The 19,712-nt window shown below is 37.3% G+C and overlaps 1 protein-coding gene across 3 annotated transcripts; it reads left to right on the plus strand.

Annotated features, from left to right (window-relative positions):
* Nucleotides 1-3,324: 3,324 nt before the first annotated feature.
* LOC105046020 (mitogen-activated protein kinase 3) lies at nt 3,325-9,591 on the plus strand. Of its 3 annotated transcripts, none has more exons than XM_073252519.1 (3): nt 3,325-3,481; nt 4,391-4,818; nt 8,688-9,591. In XM_073252519.1, the coding sequence occupies exons 2-3, from the start codon at nt 4,396-4,398 to the stop codon at nt 9,369-9,371; spliced, it is 1,107 nt and encodes a 368-aa protein (XP_073108620.1). In that variant the 5' UTR covers nt 3,325-3,481; nt 4,391-4,395; the 3' UTR covers nt 9,372-9,591. The 3 variants fall into 3 exon arrangements, with proteins under 3 accessions (XP_073108620.1, XP_073108619.1, XP_073108618.1); XM_073252518.1 differs by having other exon boundaries at nt 3,328-3,485; XM_073252517.1 differs by having other exon boundaries at nt 3,333-3,990.
* The last annotated feature ends 10,121 nt before the right edge of the window (nt 9,592-19,712 follow it).

Here is a 19,712-nt window from a genome sequence, read left to right on the forward strand (position 1 = left end):
ATATACAGGATGGTAGATGGTGGAGGAATCCTGAGGATGCTACACGGTGATAGGATTGTGCTGGAGATAAAAAAAAGGAGCAGAGGACATTATTACCTAATGGAAAGCCCAGTGCGAGGTGGAGCTTCAGGAGCCAGATGCAGTCTAGAGCTAGGTGGAGCTTCAGATGGAGGTGGATCGGGCATGAGATAGGAGACTCGGGAGTATGAGAGGCGACGTCGCAAGGTGAGATTCTTATTAATACAGGATGATGTCCCGAGTAGGTCTCAGGTTAGGAAGAGCACAGCATATGACGGAGATGAGATCGAGCGGCCTAGCTCGACTCCCATGTTTGTCCATCCATGATTATCAGGTGATTGTCCCAAGGCATGAAGGTGAGGAGATCTAAAAGCTCTCGAAGTTAGAAGGAGACCGAATATCAAGTCGAGATGGAGATTGTTAGAATTTGATGCTTCAAGATTCGGTCTATATTGAGTCCACAGCGAGATTCGCGATGAAAAACGGAATCCAACGAGATAAAAAATATCCTAAATGGAGCTCGAACGGAGAAGATACGTGCTTTTGAAGTCGGCATGCAACCTGAGACGACGGAGGAACGCCGGTGGGCGCGGCCCAAACGTGCGCACGCGGCCCGGCCCAGGCACTTGGTGCGAGCGCAGTCCAGGCCAGCGCGCGCGGGTCGGCCCAGGCCCAGGTGCCGTGCCTGGGGCCTATACGCTGGTCCACTGGAGATCGGGTGGTCCACGGCCCAACACGTGGATCGCGTGGGCATTTCTCACACATTTCGCATGGTCCATGGAACTGTTTCGTGGATCGGCGTATGATCGGAGGATATGGGTAGCTTGCGATCTTGATCCAACGGTCCGAAATATTTTTTTTTTTGCCTTGATTGTGAGTCCTAATCAGTTTCTAAGAGGGTTTTAAGGCCTTTAAAGGCCTAATGGTCAACAGTGGGCTGTGGTGGCCTGGTTCTCATGGGAACGAACCCGTGGGTGGTTCGTTTTTCACCGCAGGAGACCTGTGAACGCCCGTGGAAGAGGAAGATAGACGCGTGATGCTGTGAGAGAAGGAACAAGGCTCCCGAACAGCGGATAGCGATTGTTTCAGGAGTTCAGAGGGATCTTCCAAGAGAGAGAGCTTTTGTGAGGGAGAACTTTCTGTGAGAGAGAAATTGGGTGTACAAGGATTGAGGATGAGATCTCCTCTTGTGAAATTACTTTTTCATAGTGAAGTTTGCATGTCCCATAAAAGCGAACCCTTTTGTGACTAATTCACATATTTTGATTATTTTTGTTTTGTTTTTTCTTTCTTCCTACTGTATTGCGTAGTACCGAAAAGATCTTGAGAGATGACGTCCTGACCAGACATCCGCTCAACATTTTCTCTTAATCAATCTAATTAATTTTCCATCCATCTAATTTATCATTGTTTTAGATTATTAATCTCGATACCCTTTTTGTAACTGGGTGAGATTTTATATGAACATTGTTTAATTTTGACACGAAAATACCGAACATGATTTATTTAATCTTTCAAGTGGCGAAGCTGAATTTATCCATGATCCTATTAACTTTCGAGTTCCTTGGCCTTTGAGGGTATAGGGCAATGATCTAAATAATTACCTCCTGAGCAAATCATTTTCGCAACCCTATCAACTTAGCTACAGAGAGTATCAGCTGGCATGAGACACAGAAGTGCTATCGGCTGCTTAATAGATAACATGTGAATACAGAGCTTGCACTGCCCGATCTACGTTGTTGGTAGTCTTTTATTATTATGAAAAATGTGTCGTGCTTTCCTATATACCAGTTCTGTACATCAACGTTAAGAACAAAATGAAGGCATCAAGACAAGAATGCTCTTAATAATCACTGTCAAATGAGGTCGTTAATAGCCTCATCGGTTCCTCGAAGGTCCTGAAGTTATCTTATCTATTGCTTATATACCTTCCCTCCGGACTTGCACTTCTGATATTTAAAAGACTAAAGTGCAAGATTGCAGTAATGCAAGAAATCAGGGGATGGTGAGAATATTTCATCTCTGTTTCAATTCTGGCGTTTCAATATCTTACCCCCTTACATGAATTTATGACTCAAAGATACTTATACACTAGATAACTCGAAGTGATTAATTCGTTAACATTAATGGGCCTAAAACTAGTTAAATGTAGGGGTGCGAGTGGATTAGAGAAAATCCAAAATTCAAACTGATCCAAATCGAATTAGAGGATTTGATTGAATTTTTAGACTTTGATTTTTGGATTTGGAGTCAATTTTTAAAAATTTTGGACTTTAGACTTGAATTTGGATTTATGTTTGGACTTTTAGATTTTATATTTTATATATATGTGTATTTTAAGTTTAGTTTCTTTAAAATATTATGAAACTTGTTATATTTTGGCGATATAATTTTTCTTAAAAATCTAGAATTTGTGTTTTTGACATAATGTTATTATAGCACGATTTGTTGAGATCCTTAATACTTAAATTTATATTTTTTATTTTTTTATCTATTATTATTATAATATTAATTGTTAGATGCAGGACGGTATTATAGAGTACTTATAAGTAGTATATGTTTCGAATTGATATAATTTGTTTTTGAATTAAAATCTAAATTGAAGTCTAATGTATGCAAAAGTTTAAAAATTCAGTTCAATCTAATTCAAATTTTTCAGTTCAGATTGGATAGGACTAATGAAATATTTAGTTCGATTTTAAAATTAAATTTTTAAATTTAAAATATTTTAGATTAAAATTGAATTTAGATGCAATTCAACCTAATTCAATCCATTCACATCCCCAGTTAAATGGTAAGCCTTTTTTGCTTCCCTGCTGCATAGAAAGGTCAGCCGCGAGCCCTGGGCCTTTCATTAATCCTAGGCCAAGAAAGAACATCCAACAAGCGCGATGGAGACCGCGAACCAACCCAATCGAAGCGCATGGTACCCATGGTATCATCGATTGAAAACGCTACCTAACTTCTACTGGGAAAAAAAATGGCCATCTATCCGATCGGTGGCTTTCCGGTTGGTCCATTCAAGGATTCTTCAACGATAAGGTACGGACTCGTGGAAAAGAAACTCCACTTTCACCATCCACATGATATAAGACAAATTCCAAACAATACGTGTCGAATAATAATTCGTTCTCAAGGCTGCATTCTGCTCGGTGAGGATGGGCCCTTTGAAGGCGGTATATACGGAGGCATATCTTATACCCCCAATGATTTGGGAATTGGCCCAATCAGTCCACGGTCTGAGAGTGAAACTACATCGATCCAACGGTCGGATTAGAAATCCGGCATAGCAATCACCTGATTGGCTTTGTTTAAAAGATCACGACCGCTGGAAAGGAAGGGTGTGGCCTCGGAGGGATGGACTCGTCGGGACGCTCGACGGTCGGCGGTGAATATCATGGGCCGCCGGCTTGACGAAGGGGGGAGCGGACACGTATCTTCCGATCGCGGAGAATAACCACAAGTCGGTCGGTTATTTTTCGTTTTGGCGCCACGCTTCTCTCTCTCTCTCTCTCTCTCTCTCTCGGAGATTTATGGGGGGAGTCAAAGGATTAGGGGAACGATATTAGATCGGGAATTGAAGATCTAGGCTAGGATTGTGCAAGATCCCGTCGAGTGATGTATGGATTTAGTTGATTTGGTGCGATTATCGGGGATTCGTTGATAAGGAGGTGATTAGAAGGGGGATTTGAAAGGGAATTGGAATAGAAGGGGAGGATTCGGAGAGATCCAGGGTATTTGGTCCTGGGTGCTGTAGATCTTGGAGGAGTTTCATGGTTTTGAAATCTTGGGAGCTTTCCAATCTTGGTTTAGAAAGAGATACAGTGGACATCTGAGATTTTCTAGCTGAAATTACTGGAAGATTCTGGAATAATTGGGTTATTCTGTTCCATCTCCCTGGAACGAGGGGAATTGTCGGAAATCAGGAGGAGGAGAAGTTGGGCGTCCCCGAGTTTATATTCGAAATTTTAGGTGCGCACAGTTCCGGCTTCTAAAGCTTGTTTTGTTTCCCCACGTTATTTGTTTTCCGGTGATTTCATTTCATTTCAATTTATTTTTTCGGGTTTAGAGCACAATTGTTAGGAACAAATCAGAATTTCTTGCCATTTCCCGTTTTTAGTTGCTAGCAGTTTGTTTGAACTGCTGTGATTCGAAAGAGTTCACTTGGCTCCTTCACGTGGTGACTTGCGGTGATGGCACTCTGGCATTGCAGTATTATGAATTTTGGGTGCGGGGGTTGGATGGAACATACGTAGAGTTAATGAGATTGTTATGCAATGTGAATCTATTCATAATGTCCATTTTTTAGACCTAGCAGCAACACTACCATGGGTCAAATCTTGATTTGGTTGTGTTTAATCGCATTTTGCAGGGAAAATGGCTATATTGGTTGATCCTCCAAATGGCATGGGAAACAGTGGGAAGCACTACTATTCCATGTGGCAAACCTTGTTTGAGATTGATACAAAGTATGTGCCTATCAAGCCCATCGGAAGAGGAGCTTATGGTGTTGTATGCTCATCCATAAATCGAGAAACAAATGAAAAAGTTGCAATAAAGAAGATCAACAATGCCTTTGATAATCGTGTGGATGCACTTAGAACATTGCGTGAACTGAAGCTCCTTCGGCATCTACGCCATGAAAATGTTATAGCTTTGAAGGACATCATGATGCCAGCCAATAGGAAAAGCTTCAAGGATGTATACCTAGTTTATGAACTCATGGATACTGATCTGCATCAGATTATCAAGTCATCACAAGCACTTTCTAATGACCATTGCCAATATTTTCTCTTTCAGGTATGAATCCTCTAAATAGACCTTCTAGAATTTCGTACTGCCACATAATTATTCCAACTTAAGATCATGATGTTTGAAAGTACTTGCCAAGGAAGAGAGAAATTATCTATAAACGTCCATGTGGTTAAAACTTTATAGCTGTCGAGACTAGCTGCAAAGCGGTGATTGATTGGAAGAACAAAAAAATACCGCAGTGTAAGGATATACTAAAAGTTTTAGGGCATCACTGCTTGTGATGCTTCCTATCACTTTGCTTCCATATCAAGGGCACGAGATGAGAAACCTTATAACCAGCTTTGTTTCATGCAACTTGTTGGACAATACTCATTTTAACTCTGAGGAGACAATCTGATTTTTGAGGCTATTTGTAGGTTCAGAGCAACTAAAAGTAAGGGAGAAGATAAGCAAGAGGATAAAAATGAGAAAAAGGCGGAAACTCTCTGTTGAAGTATCTGTATGTTCAACTTGTTATTCCATGACTTTTATTTCATAGTGAAATGTTATCACAATAGTATTGCATGGGCATGGATTTGGGATTCATGGTGAAATGTTATCACGATAGTATTGCATCAGCATGGATTTGGGATTCATGGTGAAATGTAATCATAAAAGTATTGCATCGGCATGGATTTGGGATTCTGAACTGGACAAATGTTCTGGTGTAGTATTCAACAATGTGGATAAGATTTTGAAACGCATTCAAACTCTAATTTTCAATATGATGTAGTTTAATTTATATGATAAATTCTGTAAAGGATCAGTTAATCATATGTTATGTGCTAACTTACAAGTATCTGTTTGTCGCATGATAAGATTTAATAATTTATCATTGGTCATGTGCAAATAGTTGCAGAAGAATTATTTGTTTGATCACATTTCATCAAATTGTTACTATTATTATGTTGTTATGAAATGTAATTATTAGCTGGGCCTCAATTAGCAAGTTGTAGATCCATTACTTATGGCATAACATATATTTTTGGTTTTCTTGAGCCTTTGAACCGATCAATGGTGAACTATGGCTATCTAGTGTTGTGGTTGGGCTGCTGAATGATGTTGTTAAAATAATAATTTGTGGTTGGACACTTGGACTGGTTCCCACTGGCCAAAAACATGATTCTTCCTTTCTCTTTTTCCTATTATCTTTCGTCTTCCTTCTTGCTTGATTGCTCTTAGTTTTCTTAATATTACTGGTACTCTTTATCGTTTGCTTGTTTTCATTTTAGGTCTATTTTAATTTCCTTTAAGGAAGTTATTGTCCAGTTTTGTGTAGAATATGTTTAGCTGTTTTAGCGTTTGAAGCTTTATAATATTCCTTTCCACGATAACCATATCAAAGCGGTTCCAGTCAATGTTATAAAGGTATGGGCCTGTCCTGATCACTGGCAGGTACACTACATACCACATTACATACAATATTTAGATATTATACTGTCAGGCACAGCTATGATTCTTATCTCGCCCTAATGGGCTATGTGGTATGGACTCTACCCCAGCACCTTATCATGCAGGCATGGCTATGTCAGGCATGACTGTGGTAAAGGTGTTTCAAATATATCTTATCTTGTCCTAATGGTGCACACACTTAATGCATCAAAACAGTTTATCCGCTTTAGATTCTTCAATGTCATATGAATGTTGGCAATGCCGCTAAAGAATGATATTCTTTGTTTTGGCACTTAATTTTGAATTGCCGCTCAGAATTTATACCCTGCAATAACTGTATTTTGTATGGATCAATTCTGAACAAATTTGCACCAATATGTTGGTTCAGATTATAGCAACAAAAGTATATGTTAAGGAAGAATATTATATCTTCATTTTTATGCTCATGTGGGTTTCAGGAAGAAATCACATTCACACAGACAACCCATGGTCGAGACAATGCAACATGAAGGTTGCATTCCTTTAAAATTTCAAGATCCTTTTACTTGTTCTGCTTATTTGTATGAAAATAAGCAAAGAGAGAAGAAGATAAGAGCAGCTATGCAACTGAAAGAACAGAACTGATGATATGCAAATGTAGAGCTAGGACATGCATGTCCAAAACGTACAACTGTAAGACTGAAACAACAGGACAATAAAAAAAGCGGCATAATGGAAAGGAAGAAACAAGGAATAAAGTGTGACCAATAAGAGTGAGGACACTAAGACAAAGAAGATTGTATACTTTGATGCAGCTGGCTGGGTCATCTTGTAAATTTAGTTTATTAAGGTGATTCCCTTACCATGCAGAAATACCTAGATGCCTCTACATTGGCAGACACCTATTGAGCTGCTGCTATATGGTTTGGGGCATGAAAGCTAGGAATATGAATGAATTATAAGAATTTGATGGTGGTAATGATGAGTTCAACATTGCTCGTAGATAAATGTGGCATGAAATCAGAGAATGGTATGCACAAGAGATATAACAGAAGCTCAAGTACCATAATTCTGTGAGCTGTGTTTCAAGATTTTGGTTATTGAGAAAGTTTTGGGCATAAATCCCAAAGTCAAATGCATATGGTGTTTATAAAGGTTTAATCTGTTACACTTACAATAGATGCCACTTAGTACAGGTTAATTACAACTAAGACCTTAAAAAAATTGCTATGTGCATGCAACATGGTTCGAAGACAATTATATGAATTAGTTAGAAATATGAAGGATAAGAAAATTCTTGATTCCTGTCATCCAAGATGGCAGTAGGCAATGGGTCGAAATTAAGAGAATATACTGTTAGAAAATATCTGATACTTCAATACTCCTTGCATCTCTGCAGTGGCCTCAGTGATTGCTCATATACCACCTTAGCATTTTTAACTCTCTGCAGTTTCATTGTAGACCATCATGTATTACAAATTTTTTGAGGAAATGCAGATGATGTAGGTAAAACAACATCACCAAGACACTTTTCTTTTTATGGAACAGAGCTAATTATTTGGAATTCAGGAGGATTGCTAGTGGTGCCTTTGATAGGTTTGTTCTTATTTACACCAAACACCAAGCAGGCTTATAAGCTACAAATTTAGAACTGAATTTCACACCTTTCTTGTCAAAAAAAAAGGACTGAGCATCAATGCTTTTTTCATTTTTTTCTGTTGTTTTTTTGTGTTTGTTGTGGGGGGGGGGGGGGGATGGATTGGCAGAGAATAAAGCCCAAAGCAGGGGTTGCTCTCAACAGGTAAGTAGTTTGATGTTTGCATGCTGGATAAACTAACATCCATTCCCGAGGCATGCAACCATAATGCCTTGCTGATATCTTCCACCTGTTTCCCCTTGTCATTGCATATCGTTGAGTTTTGTTCTAGTCAAACACTCCAAAACAATGGAGCCACCAGAATGTCCTACACACGGTGGATTTCTCTTTAACATCGCACGCTTTCCGATCTGCCCATAACAAAATGATAGGTAGAGCTCTGTTTCTGATTCCCCAGCCTCTAAAAAGATTCTTTCAAAGTTGTCTCAAGAATTGACATTTAAAGAAGAGCTGCTCTGTGGTTTCCTTCTGATTTCCACATAGAACACAGCAGGAGTCTACTTTAATGTTTCTTCTAATTACATTATCCTTTGTGATAAATTTTAAGTTGATCTAAACAAGATAGAGTGTAAGTAATTTGCTGATGTTATAATGTCTTCTTTTCTTTCTTTTTTTTCTTGATGCAGTAATGATGGGTGTTCATTTATTCTATCTTCATCAGCTGGCCATCGTTATTCCAAAAATTTATTAGCCATTAATATGGTTACAGAAGTACAATTTTAGAAAGTGAATTTTAACTTTTGGCTTGCTAATTATCTCAGGAAGCTCTTTGGGAAGCTTTTGCCCTTTGTTCATATGCTTGTAGTTTAATAATGACTTATACATATAATCCTTTTTGCAATTTTAGTTGCTTCGAGGACTGAAGTATCTTCACTCAGCAAACATACTCCACAGAGACTTGAAGCCTGGGAACCTACTGGTGAATGCAAATTGCGACCTCAAGATTTGTGATTTTGGTTTGGCCCGCACTAGTAATGGGAAGAACCAATTCATGACCGAATATGTTGTTACCCGCTGGTATCGGGCCCCTGAGCTGCTCCTTTGCTGTGATAACTATGACACCTCCATAGATGTATGGTCTGTGGGTTGCATCTTTGCTGAGCTTCTTGGACGTAAGCCCATCTTCCCCGGCACCGAGTGCCTCAACCAGCTCAAGCTCATTGTTAATGTTCTTGGCACCATGAAGGATGCTGATCTTGGCTTCATTGATAACCCAAAGGCATGCAGATACATCAAGTCCCTGCCATACACCCCTCGTATTCCTCTTGCTAATCTTTACCCCCATGCCGATCCATTGGCCATTGACTTGCTGCAGAAGATGCTTGTTTTTGATCCATCTAAAAGGATCAGTGTCACTGAGGCACTGGAACACCCATACATGTCTCCTCTTTATGATCCGAGTACCAATCCACCAGCTCAAGTCCCCATCGATCTCGACATTGATGAAGATCTTGGAGAAGACATGATCAGGGAGATGATGTGGAACGAGATGCTTCATTACCACCCAGAAGCTGCTTCAGCAAACTCGTAAGAACCTTTGCTTGTTTCCAGACGTAAAGTAGAAGCTTGGTTGGACTGGATGTCAATTTTGTTTTTGTTGTTTTACTATTATAAGATATGCTCGGCAGTCTCTCGTCTGTTAATATGCTTGTAATGTATGCATGCGTCGTGTGGTGTGCAAAACTTCCCTTGTATAATTTTGATGTTTGTATGTCTAATATTATGATGCAACAGTAATCACTTTTCAGTTATGGTTATGTTTTTCATTTTTGAGGTTTTTTTTAATTTAATTTTTAATAAAGTGTACAGAAATGCTAAGATACTACTTCATTTGTTGGTTCATGCATGGTTTTGAGAATTTTGAATTGCACTATCTATTGCTTATATAAAATGATCCTTTGAGTTAGAAAGCAATTATTCTTATCTTTAAATATTTGGCATGGAAGCATAACCGTGGTTATACACAGCAACAAAAATGATAATTTGGTGACTGCATATGATTTTATTGTTTACAATAAAATGGCAAATTAGGGTGACTGAGCAAAGTGTCGTTTAACTTATAGTAAGATACAGAAAGTTGATATTTACCTCAAAATCAAAGGGCCCTGAAACTAGTAATGAACTGGAACGTCTGAAACAGAACTGGACATGGGTAATCTACACTATTTTCTTCCAGTAGAGAACAAAGTGTTGGAAGAAATTATAATAGTTATATCAAGTGATATTATGTGATCAGTTGGATGCCAAAGATTTTATAACTTTAAATTATTGATCCATTAGTCCATTGATCTTGTAAATCTATGATGTTATTAATATACTGTAGGTGACAGGTGCATGGCTTGGCGGCTGTGGCGCTAGGCCAGTGCCTAGGTGGTCAGCAAGAAGTCAAGGGGTTCCGAAAATAACAAACTCTAGAAACTAATAAAAATACAGATATAACTACCAAAAAGATAAAAATACAGAGAAGTGTAGAAGGACATATGATCCGAGAATGAAACATAAGATGTTAGATAAGATTTAGTAAGTTAATGGAAGTATCATCTTCGTAACATTCAACACTAATTCCTAAATCAATATCAACTATCATTCTGAAACTTGAAGCAAAAGATAAATGTAGTTGCCTAGATGGGTCTGTCCGTTTACTAAAACATCGGTGCTGATCTAGGGTCCTTTTCTGCCCTACATGTGAATTCTATGTTTTGGTGATCTCTAAATACTTTTCACCACTCAAATTTAGAGTTCCCGGGAATATGTTTTGAAACAGTTTGAGAAGATCTAGGTCTCCTTGTTAGGTTTTTTTTTGTTTCTCATTCCAGTTTAGTAATCCTTTAAATAGGATTCTCAAAACACGTCATCATCACCATCATTACCTGCTAAATGTTCTCCATCAAAATTGGGGTTAGCTGTCAACAGCTCTAATTTGATCGGGCTCCATGGGTTGATTTGGCAGGGTTTTACAGTTGGTTGTCAACCTCAACTCTTGAAGACCACCTTCTAAGAAACTCAGGTTGAATTTCTAAAAGTTGCTTATGCAACAAAGGAGTGATCATCTATAATTCCATGGACCTGAAAAGAGTGTAGATAAAGTGAGAGTATATATTTGGTAATTGGTTTCATCTCTAATAAAATGTCATTTCAAATGGAATCTAAAAGGTCTGCAAAAAATTGTGAAGATAAAATTAAATTATAGCATAAAACAGAACGCATAGAATACAGGCTATAAAGGGTTGTTTTCAAGTTTGTAGGCAAATATGTGCTCCACCATAAGGTTGTAACATCGACTTACCCATCAAAATCAGACGCCAACAGAATCTGGCACTTCATTTTCATATAGAAACTATAAATAATGATTGTTGAAATTATAGCTTACATATGACTCCAACATCTTATTGCCATGATAAGCTTCAGAGGTAATAAAGTTGTGGGACAAGATCTGCCTTGGACTGCACTTAAAGTCAGCTTCCCCGATTCCTTCTCCTCATCATTCTGATTTTTACAAAGTGATCCCTGGTGCCCTGTATTTTCTTCTCCATGCTTCGTATGTGAAATACTATAATATGCATTAAAGCATGCATAACAACAGTAGGCATGGGAATGTGTACATTTTTTTCTCAATAGTATCTTGTTAAAGCATGAGCTTGGAGGTGGAATCTTTTCAGCGCTGACCCCAAGGATTTCTGAAAAGATGGTGCATGTGGTGTAACAGTGATTCCTTTATGAATTATATGATCATAAAGATCCTTAAAGAAACCTTGGGTATCTGGCTTGGATGTGGGATTGAATGAGTGTTTTTTTACTTTGTTTAGTCTGAAGACTCCTCTTTACTTGTACCAAAAAAGAAACCTTGGGCATGAAGCTTCAAATTTCCCTGGAAAAAGAAGGTAATTTTCAGCATGGAATTAAATGACTTTAGAGCTTACTGGTACATTAACAGAGTCAGTGGAAGACATCCTTTTTCGCGCAGTGCCTCCTGTTCTGGGAAACTGGGGAAACCTTGGTGCATGATGTCCTCTTTTTCCCCGCTTTGGGAGGAGGGGGGCAGGAGGGTGGTGGTATAAAAGCTAAGGTTTGCAGTTTGCATGGCTTCATGGCTTTTCCAACTGCGTGGCACATGAAAGGCAATAAAGCATTGTGAGACATGTAGATGGCGTTGGGAGCGTGGTGGTTTCTAAAGCTGATGGTCATGGATACGACCTTTGTGCAGTCTTTATAAGGGAGGAACTTTGCAAGAAGGGTATCTATAAGGAGGGGCAGGGGTATAGCTTTCTAGCATTGCATGTATCAACACAAAATCGTACCTTTCAAATGTGAGTATGAATTGGGAAGTAATGTTGTGAACTGAAGCAAAGGGTCTCCCCATGGTCTCGACCTCAGAGTTGTTAGTATTTCTCCTGCAAGATAATTAAGTTGATTTTGATTATCACAGCATTTTGCTTATGATGGGTGAGAGGAAGGAGGAAAAGCTTAAATTCTCATTCTCCTAAGCTTTTCGAGGTTAAGCTTCGGACTCCGGTTATAGTTGTGAAAATGAGCACGTAGAGAATCTTTAACTTAAAATCAAATAAAAAGCACGGGAACAAACAATTCCACAAGGACAATAGGCAGACAATTTGTTTTGAATTCAACTACAAGAACTCTATGATATGAAGCTTGGGCCTCTCAATTATGGGATATAAATCTATGTCATCTTATTTCATATGAGCCACCTGCTGTAGTTTGATGCCTTACCTTTTGTGTCACGTGTTAACATTTTTATGGTTTTTCTTGCGAATGCTTGTGCCTATGCTAGTCGACAATGGAGCTTAAAATTCTTCGAGGGTGCCAACGAACTGAGTTTGTAGAGTCACGGGATGTTGGATATGAAGCACGGGAATTAAAGATAATAGGTGGGATGTCCATACTATATTTACCCCATGCTGTGTAGATTTTTTTTTTCAGATTAGGATACTAGAAAATTTTATGTGCAGATGACCCAATGTAAAACGTTAATTGAAGACAAGCAAAGATAAAGCCTGTGTCAACCACCTACATGGAGTGGAAAAGCATGATGAAATCTAATGAAATAAACATGCGGTGGGAACTAATAAAAGTGTTGTGATAAGGCGTCCTTGGAGTCATAGATTTCTCAATGAAATGATCAACATGATAAAGCTAAAAAGGGAAACCAAAATCATACTTTGGTCAGCAACACCACAATGACTTTTTATCTTTAAGTTGACAACCAGCATTAGATGTTTGACTTACTATGTCCCCTAATTGATGAGAAGCAAGGTGAGCAGCAGCCATAATAGAAATAATAATTTTTTGAGAGAAGATAACAGGGATAATAATTGAGACGTTGGGTTTAATAGGAATTGATTGAGATAGACAGGAGGCGTGAATCTTTTGACATATTTAATCAAAATGGTCAATGTTGTGTAAGAAACATGGTTATATATTCTTAACACAAATTATTTCTGAAATTAATTGTTGAGACCTTAATATATTTTAGTTCCTGTTATTCCACCTTCCGTGGTCCAAGGCTGATGAGGGATGACAGGTGGTTAATAATGCCAAGGAAATGCATTATTATTTTATGTTGAACCATGTTTTCATAGTCACCACATCAACTTGACAGACCATAAATAAGTAATCACTGGCATCAACAATGAACTATGGTTTGAGATGTGTAACACCCCGGCCCAATTGGGCCCAGAATCAGCCCACAGCTCATACAAAAAAAAAAAAAAAAACAGAACGGAAAGAAGACTCCCGATGGGAGTCTGGGAGTTTTCTTCTCCAATGAATTCCGGACGGAGAAGAGTTCTGCGATCCTTAAAACTCTAGGGCCCTCTATAAATAAGACTCCCCTCTCCCTCATGAGCCTCCACCGGCGATCGTTGAGCCCGATTCCTCCTCTTTCCTCCGTGGAAGCTGCGGCAGCCTCTTCTCGTGTTCATTGAAAATCGAAGGTCGAAGAGGCCACTGGAGCTCAGGTAAGGCTCCAAATTTTCTTCCTCTCCCTCTTTCCTTTCTCCCCATGGCTTTAGACCCTCACCTACCGTCGGAATCGCCGAAAAATCCATGAACAAGGTGAACTCCTGTTTTGCTCTGTTTCGACCGGACCTTTTTCTTTCTTTTTCGACCACCGACGCCGTTGGTTGCGGCGTCTCATCCCTAGGATAGGATCCTCATCCCTTTATCTCTCTTTTCTGAAGGTATTGGCCGCCGGTGATCGGTCAATGACTGGAAAACAAAAGAAAAAGTAGCGATCCCCTATTTTTTCGATCTCTTCTTGATTTTTTGCCGGCCGAACGTTGCTGCCGGCCATCCCTTGCTCCACCGCTGCCTCCACCTGCTGTCGGACCTCTAACGAAGCCGTCGCCCTCGCCGGAGCCAAGCTAAAGCCCCCTCGTCCATCCTCTATTTCGGCCCAAGGGAGGCCGTGGGGAAAAAAAAAAGAAAGAAGAAGAAAGAAGAAAAAGAAAAGAAAAAGAGAAAAAGAAAAAGAAAAAGAAAAAGAGAAAGAGAAAAATAAAAATAAAATAAAAAGAAGAAGAAGAGAGAGAAATTTTTTCTCTCTCCTCTCCCTCTTTTCTCTCTCTTTCCTCTCTCCTCTCTCTATATTCTCTCTCCATTTTCTCTCTCTAGATTCTCTCCCTATTTTCTCTCTAGACCTTTCTCTCTTTATGAATTTTATCTCTCTAGTGTCTTTTTCTCTTTGATTTCATCACGAATCCTAGGATAAAATTGATATGAAAATATGATGACCTGAGATTGCTCCGAAATTCATGCAATAGATTAGATTCCGATCCGATCCATATTCAAAATTGATAACATCAATCATGGTTAATCCATATTGAGTCACCCTGATATGATCTCTGATGATCTTGACCATGATTGCCTCATCGAAAAGATATGAAGATTCTCTCTCCACTTTCTCTCTCTAAAATTTTCTCTCTCTTCATGAATTTTTTCTCTCTAGAAGTCTTATGGATCAGTAGAGGATCCAGATACTTAGACAAATCCTAATTTTGGTTAATTCTAAGAGAGGTCCTAGATTTGTGTTAATAGGATCGATTATCGGTAATTTTTTTCATATATGATTTTTATATTTGATCAGGGTTACGAAGAGATATGATTGTCTGCATATAATATCGAGTGAAATATTTTGTTTAAAAAATTCATAAATCAAAGAAGAACATTGATTTCTGTGCTTGGATTAGTCACCGGTAAAGGTAAGAATCTCTGTACATGATCACTATTATATATATGCTATTTTACTGTTGATCTTGCCTCATTGGTTTTGCATCATCGAATTTGAGATCGATGAATTTATTATATCTGAGATACTGTTATTTGATTTTGAGCATGAGTATGTTATACCAATATATATGTATCAGAGATTGATGGCATGATTATATGGATATGACATATCTGAATTGATCATAATGCAAGACAGAATTGATTTGATGAAATCAACATATAATGATTAATTAAAAGAAAGAGATATATGGTATGGACCAGTCTTGTCATGTGGAACAGTCGGCCAGGAGCTTATGCCTGAGACAGTCCGCCAGGAGCTTATGCCTGGGACAGCCCCCACTGGTTTATAGGTGGATCAGCCGGCTAGGAGCTTATGCCTGGGATAGTCCGCTAGGAGCTTATGCCTGGGACAGCCTCTCACGGACTTTCGTATGTGGGACAGCCGGCCAGGAGCTCATCCTGGGACAGTCTTAAAAGGCTTTTTATGTATAAATTGATTAGGATGATGACTGAGGTATAGACTTGGATAGTCCAGAGCCAGAAAGAAAAGGTTAAAAATCATGTGATTATGAAAAGAGAAATGAAAGATAAGACAAAACAATTGTTGAACAAAAATGTTTCACCTGTTAACATGTGATAATGCATCTATTTTAACAAGACAGTAAATTTATGGATGTTTGCAGTATTCTGAATATTGAACATGAGATTTTGTATTTTATTGCTTATTCTTATTTTCAGATTATATTACTATATCAGTGTGATATGAAAATTCTTACTGGGCTGTAAAGCTCACACCCCTTCATCTTTCTTTTTCTTCTCAGAGATACAGGATGTTTATGATTGACTATGGCTTGGATTTACGAGTGAGCAGATAGATAGATAGAGTATCATAGTACCTGATCAGAGGATTGAAGAAATTTAATTTATAATTATGCAAGATTTTATGAATTATTGTTGAAATTAATTATTATGGATGTTAAGGTTGTAATGATTTATTTTGGCCTTGCATATTCTTTAGGGCTTGCTCTAAGGAGTATGCGGCCATCATGTATCCGACCCGAGAGTTGGGTTCGAGGCGTGACAGAATGGTATCAGAGCTTAGGTTATAATCATTGGAGATTACGATATAAATGATTAGGATGTGATAGAATAATATCAAAGCTTAGGTTTAAGATCACTAGAGATTATGAAGAGATATTAAAACTTTATGTAAGATCAGTAGGATGTGACAGAGTGGCATCTGAGCTTAGAGCTTAGGTTACGTTCATTTGGAGACAATGATGCAAGTGATTAGGATATGACAGAACAATACTAGAGTCCAAGTTTAAGGTCACTAGGGATTGTCATATAAGTGATATCAAAACTTTGAGATTATAATCAATAGAGTATGATAGATAATATCAGAGTTTAAGGTTATAATTATTAAGAATGTAATAGAATTATATTATAGTTCAGATTATGATCATTAGAGAATATGATTTAAGTGGTATTAGAGCTTAAGATTATAATTATTTGAAATTATGACTTTAGTGATATTTAAACTAAGGTTATGATCATAAGGAACATGATTGACATAAAAGAAAGAAATCAATATTTGGATTTTGAATCAATAAATACTATGATAAAAATTTATGTATAAGTGATATATGATGTCTATAATAAAATTGATGAGTACATATTGGATTTCAATTAGTAAGGTTGACCTAAGTATGAGAAGAGTTGACCTTAAAATGAAGTGCAAGGTATTGATAAGTTATGTTGAGTATACTGGATGATTTTGAAATGTTAAACTTATATAATTGAAGATCATGATACTTTTTTTAATTTCGATGATAATGGTTTGAGCATTATGAATTTTGGACTTATCAAAAGAAAGTTCATTAGGGTATGGTCTAAAAAGAAATTACATCATATGAGAGAGAAATATTTTTGAGCATTGAACCTATAAGAGGTCATATATAAAACTCAATTTAGATGAAAAAATATATTTGAATTTTATTATGAGAATATGAGATACACATCTTGGTAAAATTTTTGGTTACTCAAAATATCATATTCTGAATATGATTTCTTGATCTTTCAAATTGTATTGAATTTCAAATCAAAAGCTTACTTTTTTAAGTGGATCAAAAGTATTTTGATATTATTATTAAATTAAAAAAAATATTTTATCAGAGTATGATATACAGGTTATGATGAAATCTTTAATAATTCATATTACCATCTTTGGATTAGATTTTTTTTAATTTTTTTTGTGATTGTTGAAGATGGTGAAGTGTATTAATTATTCAAGTCAAAATTTGAATTTCTGAATTGAACTAAGATATCTTACTAGTGTTAAATTTTGAATGACTTATACAAGGGATAAGATTTTGTATAAATTTATTGATTAATATTAAGGTTTGTGATGAAGGAAGCTCTATAAGAAATAATCAAGTTGATTCTACTTATAAGAATGTTGGCTTGAGTTCTTTTAGTTTGTCAAGTTAGAATTAATTCTTTTAAAAAGAAAGATTGATTTAGAAATTATCTAAATAATTGTAAGATAAATCTAAGGTTAACTCCAATTGATTCTAGACATGTTGGATGCTTGAAGAGTGATGAAACTTATGCAATGATTTCAAACATAAAAAGTGGATCAAGATTTAATTTTTATATGCTATACCCAAAAGTAGTAAAGATAAAAAAACTTAAAATTTTGCCTTAAGTCTTATATAAAATTTGAAGGTTGGATCTATCCTGAATTGATCTAACATATAAGGATATTTTTATCTTTGATAGACTTATATAATTTGATAAATTAAGATCAGAGTGCGCAGTAAAAGCGTGGTGGATTAAATTGATTAAAAATATTAATCTTTTAAATCAAAAGATATTATGATGAAATATATTAGTTGTAAATAAGAAAGGATTTTATTGATAATAAAAGGATGTTATAAATTTTGATCTAATATGATCATAGCCAGATAATTTTTGTCAGTAGGTTGCTTCATTGTAGATAATACCAAGAAATTCTAGATATCTCAAGTTTATTAATAGCTTGATAGTTCTGATATTAGTTCAAACTTAGAATATCCTGACATAGATCTTATATTTTTTAAAAATTTAATATTGTTACTTGGACTGATATAGAAGATTGAGGTTTTCTTAAGATGAGAGTCTACATATAACATTTGTTGGAAGGTCAAGAGAAGAAAAAAATCGATGATTGTGAAGAGTGCCCGATGTTTGACCTTTATTTATTTTTCTATCAAGGATAGTCTGAGATAATTATGAATTTCGAGTGGAATGTATTAGACAAATAATGGTGGTATATTAATACAAGTCCAAAATGTTACAGTTCTTTAAAAAGTTGAGAAATCAATAAGAAGGGACGAGTTTGAGATTTCAAATAATTTTTGTTATAATAAGATCATGAGAAATAAAAGACATGATGCATGTATATATATATTTTTAGAATATATCTCAAATAACATAACTTAATTTCGAGGACAAAATTATTTGAAGGGAGGAGAATGTAACACCCCGACCCAATTGGGTCCAGAATCAGCCCATAGCCCATACAAAAAAAAAATAGAATGGGAAGAAGACTCCCGATGGGAGTCTTCTTCTCTGATGAATCTCGGACAGAGAAGAGTTCTGGGATCCTTAAAACTCTAGGATCCTCTATAAATAAGACTCCTCTCTCCCTCACGAGCCTCCACCGATGACCGTTGAGCCCGATTCCTCTCCTTTTCTCCGTGGAAGCCGCGGTAGCCTCTTCTCGTGTTCATCGAAAATCAAAGGTCGAAGAGGCCACTGGAGCTCAGATAAGGCTTCAAATTTTTTTTCTCTCCCTCTTTCCTTTCTCTCCATGGCTTTAGACCCTCATCGACCGTCGGGATCATCGAAAAATCCATGAACAAGGTGAACCCCTGTTTTACTCTGTTTCAGCCAGACCCTTTCCTCTCTTTTTCGGCCACCGACGCCGTCGGTTGCGACATCTCATCCCTAGGATAGGATCCTCATCCTTTTATCTCTCTTCCCTGAAGGTATTGACCGTCGGTGACCGACCAATGACCGAAAAACAAAAGAAAAAGTAGCGATCCCCTATTTTTTTGATCTCTTCTTGATTTCTCGCCAGCCGAACCTTACCGCCGGCCATCCCTTGCTCTACCGCCACATCCACCTGCTGTTGGACCTCCAACGAAGCCGTCGCCCTCACCAGAGCCAAGCTGGAGCCCCCTCGTCCGTCCCCTGTTTCGGCCCAAGGGAGGCCGTGGAAAAAAAAAAAGAAAGAAGAAGAAAGAAGAAAAAGAAAAGAAAAGGAGAAAAAGAAAAAGAAAAAAAAAGAAAAATAAAAATAAAATAAAAAGAAGAAGAAGAAGAGAGAGAAATTTTCTCTCTCTCCTCTCCCTCCTTTCTCTCTCTTTCCTCTCTCCTCTCTCTACATTCTCTCTCTATTTTCTCTCTCTAGATTTTTTTTTCTATTTTCTCTCTCTAGATCTTTCTCTCTCTTTATGAATTTTATCTCTCTAGTATCTTTCTCTTTCTGATTTCATCACGAATCCTAGGATAAAATTGATATGAAAATATGATGATCTGAGATTGCTCCGAAATTCGTGCAGTAGATTAGATTTCAATTCGA

The sequence above is a fragment of the Elaeis guineensis genome, chromosome 2 (assembly GCF_000442705.2).
Source record: "Elaeis guineensis isolate ETL-2024a chromosome 2, EG11, whole genome shotgun sequence".
NCBI lineage: Eukaryota > Viridiplantae > Streptophyta > Magnoliopsida > Arecales > Arecaceae > Elaeis > Elaeis guineensis.